The 20,567-nt window shown below is 44.6% G+C and overlaps 1 protein-coding gene and 2 non-coding genes across 3 annotated transcripts in view; all 3 read left to right on the top strand.

Annotated features, from left to right (window-relative positions):
• Positions 1-20,567, top strand: part of GNL3 (G protein nucleolar 3) — a 47,314-nt gene that overhangs the window by 5,170 nt on the left and 21,577 nt on the right. The window contains exons 3-8 of the mRNA XM_073592430.1: positions 6,672-6,809; positions 6,926-7,039; positions 14,207-14,284; positions 15,851-15,983; positions 16,379-16,482; positions 18,251-18,389. Coding sequence (XP_073448531.1) covers positions 6,672-6,809; positions 6,926-7,039; positions 14,207-14,284; positions 15,851-15,983; positions 16,379-16,482; positions 18,251-18,389 — 706 coding nt within the window. The remainder of the gene's footprint in view (positions 1-6,671; positions 6,810-6,925; positions 7,040-14,206; positions 14,285-15,850; positions 15,984-16,378; positions 16,483-18,250; positions 18,390-20,567) is intronic.
• LOC141104084 (small nucleolar RNA SNORD19) lies at positions 16,170-16,245 on the top strand. The gene has a single exon (XR_012235466.1). It is a non-coding gene; the product is annotated as a small nucleolar RNA SNORD19 (small nucleolar RNA).
• LOC141104082 (small nucleolar RNA SNORD19) lies at positions 18,438-18,511 on the top strand. The gene has a single exon (XR_012235465.1). It is a non-coding gene; the product is annotated as a small nucleolar RNA SNORD19 (small nucleolar RNA).

Below are 20,567 nucleotides of genomic sequence, written 5' to 3'. Positions count from 1 at the left end.
CTTGATTAGTTGCCTGTTAGTTCCAGTTCATTAAAGAGGAGGCCCAGGCTCCTTCAGAAAAAGAATCAGCAGCTATAAATACTGTAGCTGCTGACATTTAATATTAGGACACTTGCCTGCCCAGGAATCCAGTGATGTCTTCACCCCAGCCAAATTTTTTTTCCATCGGAGCTCGGGTGGTGGTGCTGCCGCCGCCATTGCTTGTAAGGGAAACCAGCAGTGAAGCCTTGTGGCTTGAAAGACCCTGTTGACAAGAAATTGGAGTCATTAAAGGCTTCCTTTTCTTTGGCCAGTTTAGCCATTCAGCCAGCTGTTGCAGCAATTGATATCTGCCAGTCCATAAAGGATCAGTAGTTCAGGACGTGTGGGTCCCCCCAACTATATCCCGCAGTTACAAGCAGGAGTTACGGGGGGTTCACCCCCAGAGGTTTCTAAGATACAGCGTTCCCTTGGAGCCTCCAAAAAGAAACTTACCATTTCAGGTGCTACATAATTTAGTGCATCAAGGAGTGATTGTACAGTTTCCTGTATCCGAAAGGGGCGCAGGGTTTTATTCAAACCTGTTTACGGTTCAAAAACCAAACAGGGACACAAAGCCCATTTTGGATCATAGATCCCTGAACCAGTGTCTACTAATCCAGTCCTTTTGGATGTAGTCTGTCCGCTCAGTTATAGCCTCGCTCCAGGTGGGAGATTTTCTAGCCTCCATCAATATAATGGACACGTATTTACACGTACCTATCTTTCAGCCTCATCAGAGGTTCCTGCGATTTGCAGTAGAGGAATGTCATTTTCAGTTTGCGGCTCTACCCTTCAGGCTTGCCACAGCTCCCCAGGTGTTCACAAAGGTCTTAGCACCATTACTGGGTCTTTTAAGGGCCCAAGGGATCTTGGTGCTTGAGTATCTGGACAACCTCCTGCTCAGAGATCACTCATTACAGGCTTTAGAACAGCATGACCTACACAGTGTGTTATTTGGAAAGCTTAGAATGGGTCATAAATACCCAAAAGTCAGCCTTGAGACCAGCTCAAAGTCTGAAGTATTTAGGTCTGATCCTAGATACGGTCCAAGCAAGGGTATTTTTGCCACCCGTAAGGATCTGTGCCCTGATGAATCAGGTACGAGAGATAAGGGGCGCCAGAACAACCCTCCATTTGGCTCTGCATGAGTCTTCTAGGAAGGATGGTGTCGTCCTTCAAGGCAGTGCCCTATGCTCAGTTTCAATCCAGGCCTATACAACAAGACATCTTGTTGGCTTGGGACGGGAGAGAACAAGCCGTGGATTATCTAATGTTCTTATCGCCTCGGGCACGCTTAAGCCTAAACTGGTGGTTGCAGGATCAGAACCTGCGAAAGGGAAGATCCTTCCTCCTGGTAACTTGGAGAGTACTGACTAGAGATGCCAGTCTCTCAGGCTGGGGAGAGACCCTAGAGGGGCTCACAGCTCAGGGAAAATGGTCAAGGACAGAACAAATCCTGCCCATCAACGTCCTGGAGTTACGGGCAGTAAGTCTGGCCCTGCGGTCACGGATGGTAGAGCTTCAGGACTGCCCTATCTGGGTATAGTCCGACAATGCCACTGCAGTGGCCTATATAAACCACCAAGGCGGTACCAGGAGCAGCTCTGAAGGAGGTGAACCACATACTAGCCTGGGCAGAGTGACATCTGCCGATTTATAAGGCCCTGGTTCCCAGAGATTGTGAGACTGACAATAGACGGGCCATGGGCGCTTCCACGTCACTCCGATCTACTGTGTCAAGGTCCTATGTTCCACCACAATTTACAGTCTCTAAATTTGACGGCATGGCTATTGAAGCCAGGGTGTGGAAAGACCGTGGCATCTACGCTGGTGAATGCTAGAAAAGCTGTCACTAGGAAGATCTATCATAAGGTCCGGAAGACTTGTATTGTTTGGTGTGAAGCCAGAAAATTGCATCCTCGGAAATATGTGATTGGGAGAATTCTCTCTTTTCTACAGTCAGCTGTGGAATTCAGATTGGCTTCGGGTACAATCAGAGGTCAGATTTCGGCCCTGTCAGTATTCTTCCTAAGGCCTTTAGCCTCCCATTCCCTGGTCCGAACCTTTATGCAGGGGACAACTAGTTTGCTTCCCCCTCATTAGGTCACCTATGTGTCTTTGGGACTTGAACCTGGTGCTGTTGTGTTACAGAAACAACAATTTGAGCCTGTCAAGGAAATTCCATTAGACTTGCTGTCACGCAAGCTAGCCTTCCTGATGACCATCACCTCGGCTAGAAGGGTGTCGGCCCTTTTGTGCAGGGAACCATACTTGATCCTTCACCACGACAGAGTCGTGTTACGACCAGTTCCATCCGTTTTGGCAAAATTGGTGTCAGCCTTTCTTTTAAATCAGAACATTATTTTGCTGCCTTTTTTCTCTCAGCCTCGTTCGGAGGAAGAGAGACGACTGCATTCCTTGGACCTTGTCAGGGCAATCAAGGTTTATTTGTCTAGATCTGCAGAGATCCGAGGATCAGACTCCTTTTGTTTAAACAAAAGGACCCAAGAAGGGGCAGGCAGCTTCCAAAGCTTCCGTTGCCAATTGGTCATTCAGGCCTATGGTCTGAAACCTAAAGCTCCTCCCTTTAAGGTGAGAGCTCATTCTACCAGGGGTGTAGGAACCTCCTGGGCTTTTCGCCATCAGGTATCTGTTGCTCAGATTTGTAAGGCTGCTACCTGGTCTTCAGTGCATACATTCACAAAATGTTATTAAGTGGATGTTCGAGCAGCCGAGGATTCGGCTTTCGGCCACAGTGTACTGCAGACCGCCGTATAAAGTTTGATGGCTATTGTTTGGCAGAGTGTCTCCCTCCCCTCAAGGCTATTGCTCTGGGACATCCCAGTAGGTAATGAATATTAGCCTAACTCTTTGTCCCATGATGTATGAAAAAGAAAATAGGATTCTTTTCGTCATACTTGGCTGTAAAATCCTTTTCTTTGAGTACATCATGGGACACAGATCCCTCCCCTCTTTTTTGAGGATTCAGTGCTTGCTACAAAACTGAAGTACTTCCTGTATGGGAGGGGTTATAGGGGATCACTTCCTGTCTAAGACTTTGTCTACCAGTTTCCATTCACCTAGAGATGGTGGAGTAACTCAGTAGGTAATGAATATTAGCCTAACTCTGTGTCCCATAATGTACACAAAGAAAATGATTTTACAGGTAAGTATGACAAAAAAATACATTTTTTTTTCCTGGGGTTTCACTATAACAAGTTAAGTTCTCAATTTAATTTTTGTATCTCTTATCAAGGGTACTGTTGGCCTTCTTTGCCTTATCTATTGGAAGAACTGTTGCACACCTTTTTGAATAGTTGGTTCTTTCATTCTCCCAGTACAATGTGACAGAATGAAGAAAGAGAGCTGTAATGGTTGCTCTGGGCACTGAAAATAATGCTGACCTTTAAATTGTCAATTTGTAGGCAGTTTCAACAATTGTTTTATCCAGTGTTGCCAACCGCCCGTATATTCACAGGCAGCCCGTAAATTTCACCCCATTTTCGGGTGCCCGTGAATGTCCGTTACGGGCAGCCGGTGCCCGTAAAAAAGATGGCTGTGGGCCGGCCATGCAGCTGCGCATGTGCTGTTCCGAAGCCTGCAGGACTCGAGAAAGATCATAAAAGTTCGGCTGGGCGGCGCATGCGCAGTAACGTAATGTCGCCACCTGGCGCCATTTTTAAACGGAAGCCGCCACTCGTTCGTCTCAGCAGGGGGAGGGCAACGGTGCAGAGAGGAGCCACGTAATGGCCCCAGGAGGACATTACTGGGGGGGGGGGGTGAAGCCGGCCCGGTAGAGGAGGACACTGACTGGAGAGAGGAACACAGTCACAGTGACAGAAGGCGGACACTAAAGTGGAGACAGGACAGGTATAGTAATATGTAGGGGACAGTGGAGAAAACTACCATGTCCACAGCCTTTAATCACCTCCTGCCCCTCAGCATCTGACCATCTCCTGCCCCTCAGCTTCTGACCATCTCCTGCCCCTCAGCTTCTGACCATCTCCTGCCCCTCAGCTTCTGACCAGCTCCTGCCCCTCAGCTTCTGACCAGCTCCTGCCCCTCAGCTTCTGACCATCTCCTGCCCCTCAGCATCTGACCATCTCCTGCCCCTCAGCTTCTGACCATCTCCTGCCCCTCAGCTTCTGACCATCTCCTGCCCCTCAGCTTCTGACCATCTCCTGCCCCTCAGCTTCTGACCATCTCCTGCCCCTCAGCTTCTGACCATCTCCTGCCCCTCAGCTTCTGACCATCTCCTGCCCCTCAGCTTCTGACCATCTCCTGCCGCTCAGCTTCTGACCATCTCCTGCCCCTCAGCTTCTGACCATCTCCTGCCGCTCAGCTTCTGACCATCTCCTGCCCCTCAGCTTCTGACCATCTCCTGCCGCTCAGCTTCTGACCATCTCCTGCCCCTCAGCTTCTGACCATCTCCTGCCCCTCAGCTTCTGACCATCTCCTGCCGCTCAGCTTCTGACCATCTCCTGCCGCTCAGCTTCTGACCATCTCCTGCCGCTCAGCTTCTGACCATCTCCTGCCGCTCAGCTTCTGACCATCTCCTGCCGCTCAGCTTCTGACCATCTCCTGCCGCTCAGCTTCTGACCATCTCCTGCCGCTCAGCTTCTGACCATCTCCTGCCGCTCAGCTTCTGACCATCTCCTGCCGCTCAGCTTCTGACCATCTCCTGCCGCTCAGCTTCTGACCATCTCCTGCCGCTCAGCTTCTGACCATCTCCTGCCGCTCAGCTTCTGACCATCTCCTGCCGCTCAGCTTCTGACCATCTCCTGCCGCTCAGCTTCTGACCATCTCCTGCCGCTCAGCTTCTGACCATCTCCTGCCGCTCAGCTTCTGACCATCTCCTGCCGCTCAGCTTCTGACCATCTCCTGCCGCTCAGCTTCTGACCATCTCCTGCCGCTCAGCTTCTGACCATCTCCTGCCGCTCAGCTTCTGACCATCTCCTGCCGCTCAGCTTCTGACCATCTCCTGCCGCTCAGCTTCTGACCATCTCCTGCCGCTCAGCTTCTGACCATCTCCTGCCGCTCAGCTTCTGACCATCTCCTGCCGCTCAGCTTCTGACCATCTCCTGCCGCTCAGCTTCTGACCATCTCCTGCCGCTCAGCTTCTGACCATCTCCTGCCGCTCAGCTTCTGACCATCTCCTGCCGCTCAGCTTCTGACCATCTCCTGCCGCTCAGCTTCTGACCATCTCCTGCCGCTCAGCTTCTGACCATCTCCTGCCGCTCAGCTTCTGACCATCTCCTGCCGCTCAGCTTCTGACCATCTCCTGCCCCTCAGCTTCTGACCATCTCCTGCCCCATGTCTGCAGTCTCTGAGGGGGAGTCTGGAGAGGAGTCATGAGTGGGAGCGCCGCCGGGGTCATGGGAGAAGTCAGACGTGTTTGGACTGTGGAGAGGAGACCATAGGAAAACCAGAGCCACCAAGCTGGAGCCATCTGACTGAGCCCTGCACAATGCACCTGAGGGGAGGTCAGTGACAGTGCCGCCAGGCAAAGTCAGTCTGGGGGGGTTGCTGATGTAAGGGGAGTGAATACAATAATGTAAGGGGCACTGATCTAAAGGTTCCCCTATATATTAGTAACTCCCCTTACCTTAGTGTATTCACTCTGCAGAAGGTGGTCTCTAGTCACCAGAGTGCCCCCCACATCAGAGTTTCTGGCATTCCCCTTTACATCAGAGTCTGCAGGATTGCCCCTTACAGTGAAAGGGTAATGCTGCAGACCCTGATGTAAGTGGGAACTCTGATGTAAAAAGAATGCAGTGGACTCTGATATAAGGTGGTCTCTGGTCACCAAAGCCTCCCCTTACATCAGAGTTCCCACTTAGATCATGATCTGCAGCTTTCCCCTTTACGTAAGAGCTTCCTTCACTGTAAGGGGGATCCCTGCAGACTCTGATGTAAGGGGGAACCCAGTGCTGGCTGGGTTATAGTAACCTGACCTTCATGTCAATGGAGAAATATGTTTTTTGACTTTTAACTTAAAAACATTACTAATAGCACTAGCTATTTGTTTATAGTTCATATATTTATACTTGCACTGTTATGCACTAAAAACAGTAATTTTAGGCACTTTTTTTTTTTTTTGCAGTGCCAGTAAGAAATGCGGCTCTGCCAGTAATTTTCATGGTTTTTTTGGCAGTAAAAAAAAAAAAAAGGGTGCAGTTTGTAAATTTTGGCATCCTGCCAGTAAATTTCACTTCAGGGGGTTGGCAACACTGGTTTTATCGCAATTCTGACCAAATGGATCAGGCAACCCACCACAAACCCTTTTAAACCATTCACAGTTTAAGTAGAAACAGTTGGTGGCAGATTGCCTTGTTCCTTCCAGTCATTTTTCATTGTTGAAATTGCCAGAAAGCTTCTGTTTGGCAAGAATAATTCTTCCTTTCAAAACTGGTTAATAAGGCCATAGTTTTGGATAGTTAGCAATGTTATATTTCTGGTATCGAGTGCTTCCATCTGAGTACCAACAATGTTGAGCGGTTACCTCCCATGTTTAGCAACCAAAGAACTTTTATTCTTATGGGATTTTCAGTAGATATGATTGGTAGAAGTGTATTTAGTTGGTGAAACCTCTCTTTATTTCCCTTTTTACTTTACTCTCATAATTTATATTAAAATATATTTATTGAAAGGTCAGAGAACACAACCGGAAAGTAAAAAAAGAAGCCAAGAAAGCTGGCCACAGAAAGACAAAGAAAGACATCAGCATTCCCAATGATGCCCCCTTCAAGGAAGACATTTTGCGTGAAGCAGAGCTCAGAAAACAGATGGTAATGTCTGATAACAATTTTACTGGATTTCTAGTCATGCTGTCTTTTCTATAGATTGGGATAGATAAATTACTTGAGGAGTACCTGTTAGTAACCTTTTGTCTTTGTCCTTAAAGAGGGAAGATTTGAAGAAGGCCCAGAAACTTGAAAGACAGAACGAAGTGGCAAAGAAAAGAAAACTAGAAAAAGACAAAAAAGAAAAAAAAGAAGCAAAACCGAAGGACAAAAAGGTATCCTCTAAATTATAGTCCTACTTTTGACAAGTGTAATGCTCCGTACACGCGATCAGATTTTCCGACAACAAATGTTGGATGTGAGCTTGTTGGCGGAAAGTCTGTGTATGCTCCATTGAACATTTGTTGTCGGACTTTCCACCAACAAATGTTGGCTAGCAGGTTCTCAAATTTTCCACCAAACAAATGTTTGTTGTCGGACTTTCCGATCGTGTGTACACCATTCCATCGGACAAAAATCCACGCATGTTCAGAATCAAGTACGAGCCGGAGATATAACTAGCGTTCGCAATAGAGATATCGCGTACATCTTGTACGTCACTATTTTCGTAATTGTTGGCCAAAATTTGTGTGACCGTGTTTATGTAAGACAAGTTGGAGCCAACATCCTTCAAACAAAAATCCACGGTTTTCTGGTCTGAAAGTCCGATCATGTGTACGGGGCGTAAGGCTTGGAAATTGCTTGATGTGAGGTAGCCCATGTCATGAAATAAGCTATTTCTGGCTAAGATGCTTTGCTTTTTTTTTTTTTTTTTTTTTTGGACATTTTTCATTCTCAGTGAATGTATGTCACTTGGATTGTTCAAAGGAAATTGTCAAAACTGCCTTGTATAATTTCTTGTTATTGGTCTGTTGCAAATTGTGAAGTTCACAGGAGGTGAGGAGGTTAAACAGACATGGTATATTTTTAAACATTTATACATTGCACTCAGAGCCATGCAGAGAGCATTATTTCTCTAATACTGCAGTGGGATTGTGTTCAAATGGACCTTCAGCCAAAAGTACAGATGCATGGGGAGGGGGTTAGAACCTTAAGTTTTTATTGCTGTCAGACTTCATTTGGGAGATTTTGCAAATGGATGGTTTGGCAGGTTTCCTTTACCTCTTGTTCCAGTGACAGCTGTGATAGTTCAGTGCTTTTTGTCTTGGTGATAGTGTTCACTAGAACTAATGGTGACGGTGAATTTCCCCCCAAAAAAACTAAACCCTTCCTTTTTTTTATCCCAAACAAAAAATCCTTTGCTTTTGCAGTTCCTCTTTAAGAGGGCAGCTTAGATGTAAACACTTTCTCTAAAGCGTCTTCCAGGACAGCCCATGAAACCTGGGGCTCCTCCTACCAGGACAGCAAACACATTAACCCCCACTTGATAAAAGGGCGGTCCTCCAGGCCCCATGTCAGTATTAGTGTTTTTTCCGGACGGGGGGTAACATGTTTCCTGGAACTGGTTCCCCTAGGTCTCATGAGCATTGCTCCTGTGGAGTTTTGGGGTGGTATTCTTACCTTTTTCTTAGGTCCCAGAGCTCTGGTCCACGAGCCGCATGGCGGCTGTTCTCTCTGTTAAGCAGTGTGGCTGGAGTTTGCAGGGAAAAAGAGGAAGCCGCGCGCGTGAAGGGGCGGAACTTATGCGTTCCAAGCTGGCCCACAGGAAGTACCCGGTGCAGTCACTTCTGGGGAGTGTGACGTCATCAGCGAGTGCCGGAGATGCTAGTTCCTGTCTCTAAACTGCGCAAACAGGGAAGCTGGTGTTTAAAAGAGTGAAAGGCTGTGGACCACTACAGGGGCGGGTTGGACTCCTCTGCAATACCTGCACAGGCAGCGGAAGTAGGCCCTAACACCAGCACCTCACAGGTAAGCCTGGAGTGTATTTTACTTGCACATCCTGTGGGTGTTCTCCCTCTTGTAACCAGTAGGGACTAGGTGAAGGGAACACTTTTTTTTTTTTTACCTTTTGTCCTGCACGGGGTGTTATGGAGTGTAGGTGGCATAAAATTTATTGGGGTCATTTGTTCTCTTGCAGGCCAATACTCAGGACAAGACCCAAGCACAGCCACCAAAAAGGGAAATGTGTGGTTTGCGGAAACAATTTGAGCTCTTCATGGAGCAAAGCAGTTTGCCGCACCTGTATAGTCAGCCTAGTTAAGGATGACTCGGTAGTCTCCTGTCAGAAAATGCTGACTTCTGTTAGAGATGAGCTTACGTCTACGTTTAGCTCGTTTAAAACTCTAATTGACAAGATTCAAGTTCCCTCAGAGGGTCCATCTCCAGTTAGGACTTCAGCCGGTCCTAGAGCTCCACAGCAGAGTGTGGAGAGTGAAGACTCTGAGGCTGAAGCTGAATCTGCCCAGTCTTCTCCGGAAGAATCCGGGTCAGATACAGGGCCCAGGGGTAAAGAATCCGCAAGGAGATTGAGGTATAAGTTATCATTGGAAGATTCAAAAATTTCCAAAAAGTCGGACCTAGCGTTTGACAATATGGCCACGCTTAGGGATCCGATGGATGAAAGAGGAGATATCCTTCTTCACAGAGCCAGGGACTCAGCCATTGGGAATCTTAAACCAGCTCTGGCCTCCACTTGTGTATCCAGAAATTTAGAAGTATGGTTGACACAAATACAAACACGCTTGTTGGCAGGTACCTCTGGAGAGCAGATTAAAATCTTTCCCTCTCCTCTTTCGTGCAGTGGGGTTTTTGGCTGATTCTTCCGCAGAGCCAGTAAGAATGACAGCTAGGACCTTGGCCTTAGTGAATACGGCCAGAAGAAGCCTATAGCTTAAAACCTGGTCAGGCTACGCTACCTCAAAGTTGCGTCTATGTGGTCTTCCCTTAACAGGCGATCATCTTTTTGGCCCAGGTCTGCAATAGGCGCTGGAACGTACAGCCGATAGAAAAAAGGTCTTTCCAGAGAATAAGAAAAAGCCGACAGCCAGAAAGTTTTTTTTTTTTCGTGGCCAAAGTAGGCAGCAAGGTCCTAGAGAAAGGGACAATAGACCCAAAAAACATTGGACAGGGCACAAGGGCAGAGGTAGAGGGGGCGTCTTGTTTAAGCCTCCTTAACAACCCGCCAAGCCACTGTGACTCGTGTCTCCCACAGTGGGCATTAGTCACCTCAAGTCCATTCATCCTGGACCTAGTGACCGATGGGTACAGACTGGAATTCTCTTGCCAGCCACCAGAGCCATTATTGGTTGCCTTCCCTCCCCAAGATCGGGTAAAAGCGAGGGCCTTGGGTCTCCAAATTTGAGACTTGTTAGATCAAAAGGTCCTGATCCCGGTTCCCTGGTCGGATCAGGGCAAGGGATTTTATTCCCATATATTTGTCATCAGAAAGCCGTCAGGAAAATATCAGCTTATCGTAAACCTCTGGTCTCTAAACCGTTCGATCAGGTACAAGCACTTTTGTATGGAGACGGTGTTCTCAATCAAAAACCTGCTTTACCCAAACTACTTCATGGCTACTTTGGATTTGGGGGATGCCTATCTACACATCCCTATCCATCCAGCCTTCCAAAGATTCTTGAGACTAGCATCAAGCCCTCCTCTTCAGTGTGTCCTCAGCCCCCACGCATTTTTACAAAGGTGTTGGGGGAGGCGCTGGCTCTGCTAAGCTTAAAGGCGATAACTATTATCCCTTACCTGGACGACCTAGTGGTGGTGGAGTCATACCAAAAATTATTAGCGGATCTCCACACTGTACAGGACTTCCTTCGATCTCTCTCTAGGCTGGTTAATAAATAAAGAGAAGTCTTCCTTAATTCCGGCCCAGAAAGTGACATATCTGGGGTAAGAATTTTGCTCAGTAGACCAAAATGTTTTTCTCCTGCAGGAAAAGGTCTCAAAAATGATGCGTCAATGTCAGCCTTACAGACCAATCAGTCGGTCTCGCAGAGAGAGGTTTCAAGAGCAGTAGGTCTGATGACTTCTTGCTTTCCCGAAAGTGCCATGGGCAAGATTTCATCAACGCCCATTACAGCTGTTTCTACTAAAGAACAGGGACAGACGCAAGTTTCCTGGAATCAAGTGTCTTGTTACCCTCCAGGGTAAAAAGAAACTTGTGGTGGTGGAGGGCACACCTGCAACCTAACAAGAGGTCTACCATGGTCCCTTCCTATAACCCAGAGGATCACAACAGATGCGAGTTCCTGGGGATGGGGAGCCCACCTCAGCAACACAATGGCACAAGGAGAATGGTTCTCAAGGGAAGCAAGAGCTTCATCTATTCGGAGAGAGCTTGTAGCGGTTCTGCGAGCCCTGCAGGCATTTCAGACGGAAATCAGGGGTCACAATCTCCAGATTCTATCCGACAATATCGCTACGCTTGCGTACCTCAACAAGCAGGGAGGTACGAGGAGTCGGATACTTCAATCTGTCGCCCAGGAGATTTTATCATGGGCAGAAGGGAATCTAGCCTCAATTATAGCAGTGCTCCTGAAGGGGACACAAAACTGTCTGTCTGGCAGATTCTCAGCTGCTAGAGACAATTGGTGCCTTCATCCCGAAATCTTTGCAAGACAGAGAATTTCTTTTCTCTGAACCCAGCAGATCGATCATTGGGGATCGATGCTCTGGCGAATCCATGGCCATTTGGCCTCTGTTACACCTTCCCGCCGATCAGGCTAATTCCAGAAGTTTCTTCTAGAAGAAACAGATCTTATCCTAATAGCCCCTTTCTGGCCCAAGAGGCCATAGTTTTCCCTGTTACAGACTCAGGTCTCAGAGCCTCCACTGAGTCTTCTGAAGAGAGAAGACTTATTATCGCAGGGTCCAGAGTCGCACCCACAGGTGGTTTCCTTAAGCTTGACAGCCTGGTATCTGAAGACATGAGGAGAATTCTTCTGGTCTACTCTTGAGGGGTCACCAAGACCTTTAGAAAAACGGACGCCTTGTTTGTCTTTTTTTTCAGGAGCACACAAAGGAAAGAGTGCATCTAAAGCCACCTTGGCTAGATGGATAAAGCAAGCTATTTCTGAAACTTACAAAATCAGGGAAGTTTGTCACTGCGCATTCAAGAGCCTTGTCTGCGTCTTGGGCTGAGAGGGCTGGAGCCTCACCGGAACACATTTGCAGGGCTGCCACGTGGTCCATTTTTTTGACCTTCATTAAACATTATCGCCTGGATTTCCTATCTCTTCAGGAGCAGACGTTTGGTCGTAAGGTCCTTCAGGCAGTTGTCCCTCCCTAGACTGGTAAGTTCTGGCTCATCGTCTCATGGGCTGTCCTGGAAGACGCTTGGAGAAAAGCTGGGTTAGACTTACCGGTAACTCCTTTTCTGAGAGTCTTCCACGACAGCCGGATTCCCATCCGGTTTTGTCTTGAAGTTATGTGTATAATGCATATGTTTTTCAGGGATGTCCTACGGTTCTCTGACATGGGGCCTGGAGGACCGCACTTTTATCTGGTGGGGGTTAGCGTGTATCCTGTTCTGGTAGGAGGAGCCCTAGGTCTCATGGGCTGTCCTGGAAGATTCTCAGAAAAAGAGTTACCGGTAAGTCTAACTCGGCTTTTCTGACACCTGTCATTGGAGAAATCTACCATAAGGCTGCCATATCTGACCTCTTTCCACTAACGATAGTTGCCTGCTTATTATGATGGTGCTTTGGCATCAATGCTTTATGAATCGGACACAGAAAAAGTATTGACGTAAGGAACTATCACTTTTTGTTTCGCTTAAATTTTATTAAGAGTATTACACAGATTTAACGTCGAGTTGGTTGAAACAGGATCACACATAACAGAGAAATTCATGTGGCAAGACAGGGTGAAAGACAGATTCCAATGAGTAGGTAGTGAGACATCAACATTGCAACTGCAGGCTATAGTTTACAGGGTTTATGGGAAAGATGTGCACAGGGTAATGTCAGAGGTACCCTGCTATGGCAGAGTGAGTAGGCTTTAATAGTCAAAATTGGTAGTGCTATCTCAAACTGTGTTAAAGCTATCAGTACAAGCCTACAAAAGTAGAAATAGTCGAAAGAAGTTAGTTTCATTCCGTTTTGTATAATAGTGAATGGACCGGTACATGTGGAAGGAGAACATGAGAAAAAAGCAGTAGGTACCAGTAAATGTGGGTCTAGAGCAGTGTTTCTCAACTCCAGTCCTTGAGGCACCCCAACAGGTCATGTTTTCATGCATTCCCTCAGATGAAACGGCTGTGGTAATTACTAGAGCAGTGAAACTGGTAAAATCACCTGTGCAAAAAAATTGGAATGCATGAAAACATGACCTGTTGGGGCGCTCTGAGGACTGGAGTTGAGAAACACTGGTCTAGAGCCATGTTTCTTAACCTATTTTCATTTGCAGCACCCTGTAAATTTCTGTCCTGAGGCACCCCCTTCTCAAATGTAGAACAAGTAAACTAATGTTTTTACATATTGCAGCATCATTCACACACGTAATACACCCAACGTTAGAGGTGACTTATTTTTACAATGCGCACTGGTACTGACTAGTAATTCAGCATTTCTTTCCCCTCAGTATCTCTCCTTCACTAGGCTAACGTGGCCCAAGTGCTGATGGACAAGGAAAAACAAGGAAGTTCCTCAGGCACTCAACATCCACCTTATCAACCTATACTGTAATTTGTTGTTAGGACATTGGCAGCTGACCTGCATGGTGCCCAGGTTGTAATGCTGCACAATAAAACCTGTGGCTGTGTGTAACAAAAAAAAGGAGGCTTGATTCCCCCCCCAATGGTTTGTTGAAGTTTTTTTTAGGCATTTTGCCAAAGCACCCTGGAAGAACTCCTGGCATCCTGGTTGAAATAGGCTGATATAATGCAATGTAAGAAAATCATGTTGACTCTAAATAGGCATTGCCTTGCGATTGGGTGTTTCTCCTGGAGAACAGATTCTCTATATGACCTTGTACACGTTTCAAACTTTTTTGAGCAATTTACCAAGGCACCCCTGAAGGGCCAAGAAGGCAACCCAGAGAAAGAAAGGGCCAGTAAAGAAGATTATTGTGGCCTGAAGGGGAAAGGAAGGGGAGACTTATGGAGGCAGGAGAGGGACCAAGGGAGAGGGTCAGATGGGGGGAGGAATTTTCACTTTTCTGACAATCATGCTGTATGCTTGTTCCAGTTCGGTGACTCAAATATTAAAGCTAGAGACAACTAGGTAACTAGAGTTTTCAGAAAAAGGCCTGCAATGGCATAAATATTTTTTACCTGATGGGTGTGCATGGTCCTATTTGGCACCTTTTTTCTGTAATGTTTAATATATGGATTCTAAGATTTCATAGGTTGTAGGCGGTTTTGATGAAGTGATATAGATGCTCTTAATAATTTGGATGTCTAAAAATTGTTCTGCTTTAGTACTTCAATCTCTTGACATTTTTCTAAGTTTAAAAATTGCTTTCTAAAAGCTGCTATATTTTTATTTTTTAAGGAAACCGAAAAAGCGGCAAAACCAAAAAAGCCAGTGGCTAGAAATTCTGTTAAATCTTTTTGCATAGAGGTGAATAAGGTAAGTTCAGACATGGCGAGTGTCTCACAATGTGTGACAGTTTGAATTTGAATTTAAATATGCTAAAAAGTAAAAAGGTGCTGGAATTTTATAGTAATTTATTGTGGTAAATTTTTAACTGTCATTTGTATGCAGTTTCTGCTAGTTACTGTTCTTTTTAGGTATCTACATTATTTGTACATTAGGTTAGTTTAAAGGCCAACTCCACCTTTCGCAACATGTTGTACCTGTATTTAGGGTGTAACATTTTGCTAAGCAACCCTGCGAGGCCCCTTGAGCCTCTCGTCCACAGCCACTTTTAATACTAGTGCGGATGTGTGGTGGTTTGCCTACACAACTACGTCATTCCTTCGGTGAGAGCTGTAAAATAAACTACAAGTCCAACAAGTCTAACAGTGAATTTAGCCTTTAACCACTTGCTGAACAGCTACGTACCCATACATCACTGGACTTCAAGTGGTTTTATGGTTAAAAGTAAATATTTTAACCACTTCAGCCCTGGAAGTTTTTACCCCCTTCCTGACCAGAGCACTTTTTACAACTTGACACTACGTCGCTTTAACTGACAATTGCGCGGTCATGCGACGCTGTAGCAAAACGAAATTTGCGTCGTTTTTTTTCGCCACAGATAGAGCTTTCTTTTGGTGGTATTTAATCACCTATGCGTTTTTTATTTTTTGTGCTATAAACAAAAAAAAGCGACAAAAAAAAAAAACACAATATTTTTTACTTTTTGCTATAATAAATATCCCCAGTTGCAATAAAAAATCTTCATAAGTTTAGGCCAATATGTATTCTACATATTTTTGGTAAAAAAAAATTGCAGTAAGCGTATATTGATTGGTTTGCGCAAAAGTTTTAGCGCCTACAAACTGTGGGAAAGTTTTGTGGCCTTTTTATTATTATTATTATTTTTTTTTTTTTACTAGTAATGGCGGTGATCTGCATTTTTATTTATTTATTTTTTGCGGTACTGCGACATTGCAACGGACAGATCGGACACTTTTGACAGTTGTGGGATCATTGACCTTTATACAGTGATCAGTGCTATAAAAATGCACTGTTTACTGTGTAAATGTCACTGGCAGGGAAGGGGTTAACACTAGGAAGCGATCAAGGGGTTAAATGTGTGTTCTAATTGTAAGGGGATAGGCCTGAGTAGGTGAGGAGACATATCGTTCCTACTTAGTAGGAACAAGCGACATGTCTCCTCTGCCCTGACAGCACAGGGATTTGTGTGTTTCCACACACAAATACCCGTGCTGGCTCGAGTGGCCGACGGTGATCGGGTACCCCGCTGTGCGCCCTTCTGCCGTGCAATTGTCAGTTAAAGCAAGGGGACGGTCTTTCAAGGTGGTGAAAAATGTGAAATCTAATGTACATGTCCATTCAAAACAAATGTTTTACTGCCTTTGAAAATAAATGGGCAACCCTACACGGTTGAAGAGAACTAAGAACTTACATACATTATCTACATAAAAAGGTATTAAAGGGTAGCAGAAATCTAGCATTGGATCAAGCTTATATGCAAGCATATATTTTATTTATGTCCTAATTCCAATGCAGGTAATTGAAGCATCGGATGTTGTCCTGGAAGTGTTGGATGCTAGAGATCCTCTGGGTAGCCGCTGTCTGCAAGCAGAGCAATTGGTTCTTCAGTCGGCAAAGAAGAAACTGCTGCTTGTCCTCAATAAAATTGGTAACTTTCCTTTTGGAACCTTGTCTTGAAAAATATCAATTGTTGGGCTGATTCGTTAAAACTGGATGAAAGAAGAGATTTCCGAAGTTAAGTTACCAATAGCAACCATTTAGGTTTCACTGTTTGTTTTTATGGGTGAAAAAAGTTTTACTGAATCAGCCCTATAGTGTTCTGACTTTCAGAAACAAGAAATGAGGAGAATGTCATGCAGTCTGAGCAAACCGTGAAGACTGTCAGATCCAACGCTGATCTTGTATTCTGTAGACTAAGATTATGATACAGAAATGTTGTTTTGTAGACTTTTCCTGTTTTGGGGAATGCTGTTACCCCCATGCCCAGATTCTCTAATGCTAAAGCTTTGTATAAACGTTACAGTTCAAGCTGTTTTTCTCTAGATCTAGTTCCCAAAGACAATATTGAGAAGTGGCTAAATTTTCTGAACAAGGAGATTCCAACCATCGCCTTCAAATGTTCTACGCAAGTGCGAGAAAAAAACCTGGTAAATAATTTATTGTCAGGAGTAGTACTGTAATTAAAACAGGTTAACTGCTTCAGGAAAATGTAAATATTTGAATAAGGGTTCAGTGTTTGTGTGCTGTGCATGATGAGTTGTCTGATCTGATATCTTTGATGAGCACAAGATCCAACTCTGAGATCAACACGTGTCATCTGAACCTGTCCATTCATCGCTAGATCTCTTAGAAACTAAAATGGTCTTATCCATTACGATCATCAGTATTGACATTTTCATGTTATTACTCACTTCTGGGGTGCCCTATGCTATATATTTTTTAAAAAACTTAGTTTGAGCCACTATTTTCTTTTTTAAAAGGGAAAGTAAAAAAGGGGGAGGGGGGGACCCATTTTCAGCAGACAGCGGGGCTGCAGGAAAGATTTCGACCATATTTTTGAGATCCGCCCACATGCTTGGGCAGGCACCTGGCTCAGCCTCTCAGTGAGCCACTAAGAGCCTGGGCCTCCTGCTCCCTCCACAGCCCTGCACTCCAGTGATTGGGGGGGATGCAAAGCAGAAAATGCTGACTGACAGTCACCAGCTGTACTCAGAGAACCCTAAGAACAGAGTGATCGGCGAGGTTTGATCGTTCGGTTCTCAGTCAGCCGGCAGGGGACAGATGCTACATCCACCTAGATAAGTTATGGTTCAAGGGGAAAAAAAATGAATTCCCATACTTTTTAATTCTTTGGCTCTCATACTGATGATTTGGCTTATGTGCGGTCTTGAGTCACTGACTCAGAACAGGTATTGAAATTTACATCATGCATGTTCTGGGCCTGTGACTCAAAATAATACGTACAAGTCATTAGCTTAGGTATCTAGCGTTAATAACAAAATATATTTTGTAGAGTGGAGATTGTGAAGTCATCCACCCACCTCCACCTCAGCCAATCAGAGAAGAAGCTTTGTATTGTTTCATAGAATACATAGCTTCCCTTGAATGGCTGAGCGGAGCTCAACTCGACTGTTGGAGTGGGACAGGAAGTCCCCATCTTACTTTTTCAACAAACTGTTGTATACTGCATGTAGCTGAGGCTACATGCAGTTAATACAATGTGCCCAGCAAGCGCACCTGTTAGTGCAGTAAACAGTTTAATTTAGGCCATCTTGGCCCAATTGAACTGTTAAAGTGGATGTAAACCCTCATATATATATATATATATATATATATATATATATATATATATATATATATCCAGCGAAGTGAACAGCCTCAGATGATATACAGAGATGAATCAAATCTCCCTACATAAGTTTTACATGTATATCTGCTGTCTTCATCATTATATATTCTTTAGAAAATGCACATTGTGTTACAGATTTTCTCTTCCTGTTCACTGGTGGGAGTGAAGTCTGGGCACACACCCCCACTCCACATTGGCAAAGGAAGGAATTAATGTGCAGAGCTGTGAATAGTTCAGCACTCTGCTAATCTATAGCAACCTCCCACAACACAAACGTCAGGCTTCCTTCTCTGAGAACTTGTCAGAAGTTATCAGGCTACTGAACAGAAGAAACACATGGGACACAGTGCTTTGGAGAGAGATAAGAAAACGCTACAGATATTTGTGCCTGGCTCAAATTTAATGAATCAGGTTTACATCCACTTTAAGAGGGACATTGAAAGTTTAGATCAGCTTTAATGATTGCAGTAGTCATGGTGCTTTTGTGGTCTAAGTAGTCACCTTGTTAAGATGAGTGTGAATTCAATAAAGCAATGATTTTATTTTGTTTTCTCTTTATCTTAAAGCCAAGTAATGGTTCAAAGGCAACGTCTAGCATTGTTGATATTTCCAAAGGGACTGTCTGCTATGGAGGAGATTCATTATTGCGCTACCTACATCGATTCTGTCCATCACCTGATGAAGGCATTAAAGTTGGTTTAATAGGTATGCAAATGTTTGGTGGTAATGCTATAACAGTAAATGAGCAAATATGAGAAATGAGGAGAACTGCAAAAAGTCTGATGTCTTTGATGACTGTCAGATCCAACTCTGATCTCACTTATTTACTATGCTTGTGTAATCTCCTCTATTTTTTTTTCTAATTTAGCAGACCTGTATGCTGGTAACTCAGATTGGAAAAATGTTGGTAGTCAAGCAAATAAAAAAAAAAGTACAACTCCAATAAATGACATAAAAATTATTTTATTTTTACAAAAACATATAAAAGTGAAGGATGAAAATTCATTCTGATGATTGAGGCTACATTCACACCTAAGCATCGTGTTTTCAAGCATTTGAGCGTTTTTTTGTTTTTTGTTTTTTTTTTGTAGCAGAATCGTATGTTTTTGTCAGGCGTTTTTCAACTAAAAGGGGTGGAGAGCTGCTGTTTGAGCAGAAAACGTGCAACAAAATGCTCAACAAAAAGCTCACCTCACTCTTTTTAGGTGTTTTCACTGGTCTATGGTGACAAAAATGACTAGTTCTGCCTAAAAAGTAGCTTTGTTTTTTTTTTTTTTTTTTGAGCAACATGCCTTTTGCTACATGCGACCAGGTGCTCAGATGTGAACAAGGGCTATTGAAAACAGTCGGTTTTTGCTTCTTGAGTACTTTTGGGCTTCAAGCTACAAAACGCCCAAGTGTGAACAGTGCCTGAAAGAATGTATACAAATCACTAGGGGTTGTACTGATACCCTTTTTTGTTTTTTTGTCGGCTAGTACCGATACTTTTGTTTAACCACTTCAGCCCCGGAAGAATTTACCCCCTTCCTGACCAGAGCACTTTTTGTGATTCGGCACTGCGTCGCTTTAACTGACAATTGCGCGGTCGTGCGATATTGTACCCAAACAAAATTGACGTCCTTTTTTCCCCACAAATAGAGCTTTCTTTTGGTGGCATTTGATCGCCTTTTATTTTTTGTACTATAAACAAAAAAAGAGCGACGATTTTGAAAAAAACGCATTCTGTACTTTTTGCTATAATATCACCATTTTTTTTTTTTTAAAACAAATTTTTTCTCAGTTTAGGCCAATATATATTCTTCATATTTTTGGTAAAAAAAATCATAATAAGCGTATATTGATTGGTTTGCGCAAAAGTTATAACATCTACAAAATAGGGGATAGATTTATAGCATTTTATTTTTTACTAGTAATGGCGGTGATCTGAGATTTTTTGTGGCTGCGACATTATGGAGGACACATCGGACGATTTTGACACGTTTTTGGGACCATTGGCATTAATACACCGATCGATGCTATAAAAATGCATTGATTACTGTAAAAATATAAGGGGTTAACTCTAGGGGGCGATCTAGGGGTTAACTGTTCCCTGGGAGGTGATTCTAACTGAAGGGGGAGGGGACTGACTAGAGGAAGTGACGGATTGTGGTTTCTAGCTAATAGGAACATGAGATCTGTCACTCCTGTCAGAACAGGGAAGTGTGTGTTTACACACACTTGTCCCTGTTCTGTGTGTCCTGCTCACGATTGCTCGTGGCCGGTGGTCATTGCGACCGCCGGCCAAGAGCATCGGCACCCCCGCTGTGCAACGGGCGCCTGCTATCCCGACCCCGCGAGCCGACGTATAGCTCCGACAGCTCACGCAAGGGAGCCAACTTGCCGCACTATTACTGGGCAGTTGGTCAGGAAGCGTTTAAGTACTCACCGATACAGAGTATCGATACTTTGTGGTGCAATTTGCATCATTTCAAAGATTTTGCTTTTGGCCAGATATGTACTGCAAGTGCTAACATTTTTTAAACTGCCCACTAGATGGCACTTTAATCCCTTTCTATACACAAACATGCACAGTGGGGGGAATCGCATGGGTTTTGGACAGGATTCGCACCGGACTGTGATTCTTTGCAGTATGATTTGTGCCAATTCAGTTTGCGTTGCAAATTGCACCGCAAAGTATCAGGAGCATTTGGGCGAGTACCGATTACTTGCACAAATGCTTGGTATTGGCACATCCCTATAAAGTACATCTAGCTACTCCAATGAATCACAGAATGTAAGTACCCCTTTTCTGTGCAGCCCTGATATGTTAACAAAAAACATACATGCAAAAACTGCTAATGTGCTGATGATGCCATGAAAAATAACTAAATCTATTTCCAGCAA

This window comes from Aquarana catesbeiana, linkage group LG07, assembly GCF_042186555.1.
Source record: "Aquarana catesbeiana isolate 2022-GZ linkage group LG07, ASM4218655v1, whole genome shotgun sequence".
Lineage (NCBI taxonomy): Eukaryota > Metazoa > Chordata > Amphibia > Anura > Ranidae > Aquarana > Aquarana catesbeiana.
This window is presented reverse-complemented; position numbering and strand designations above follow the sequence as displayed.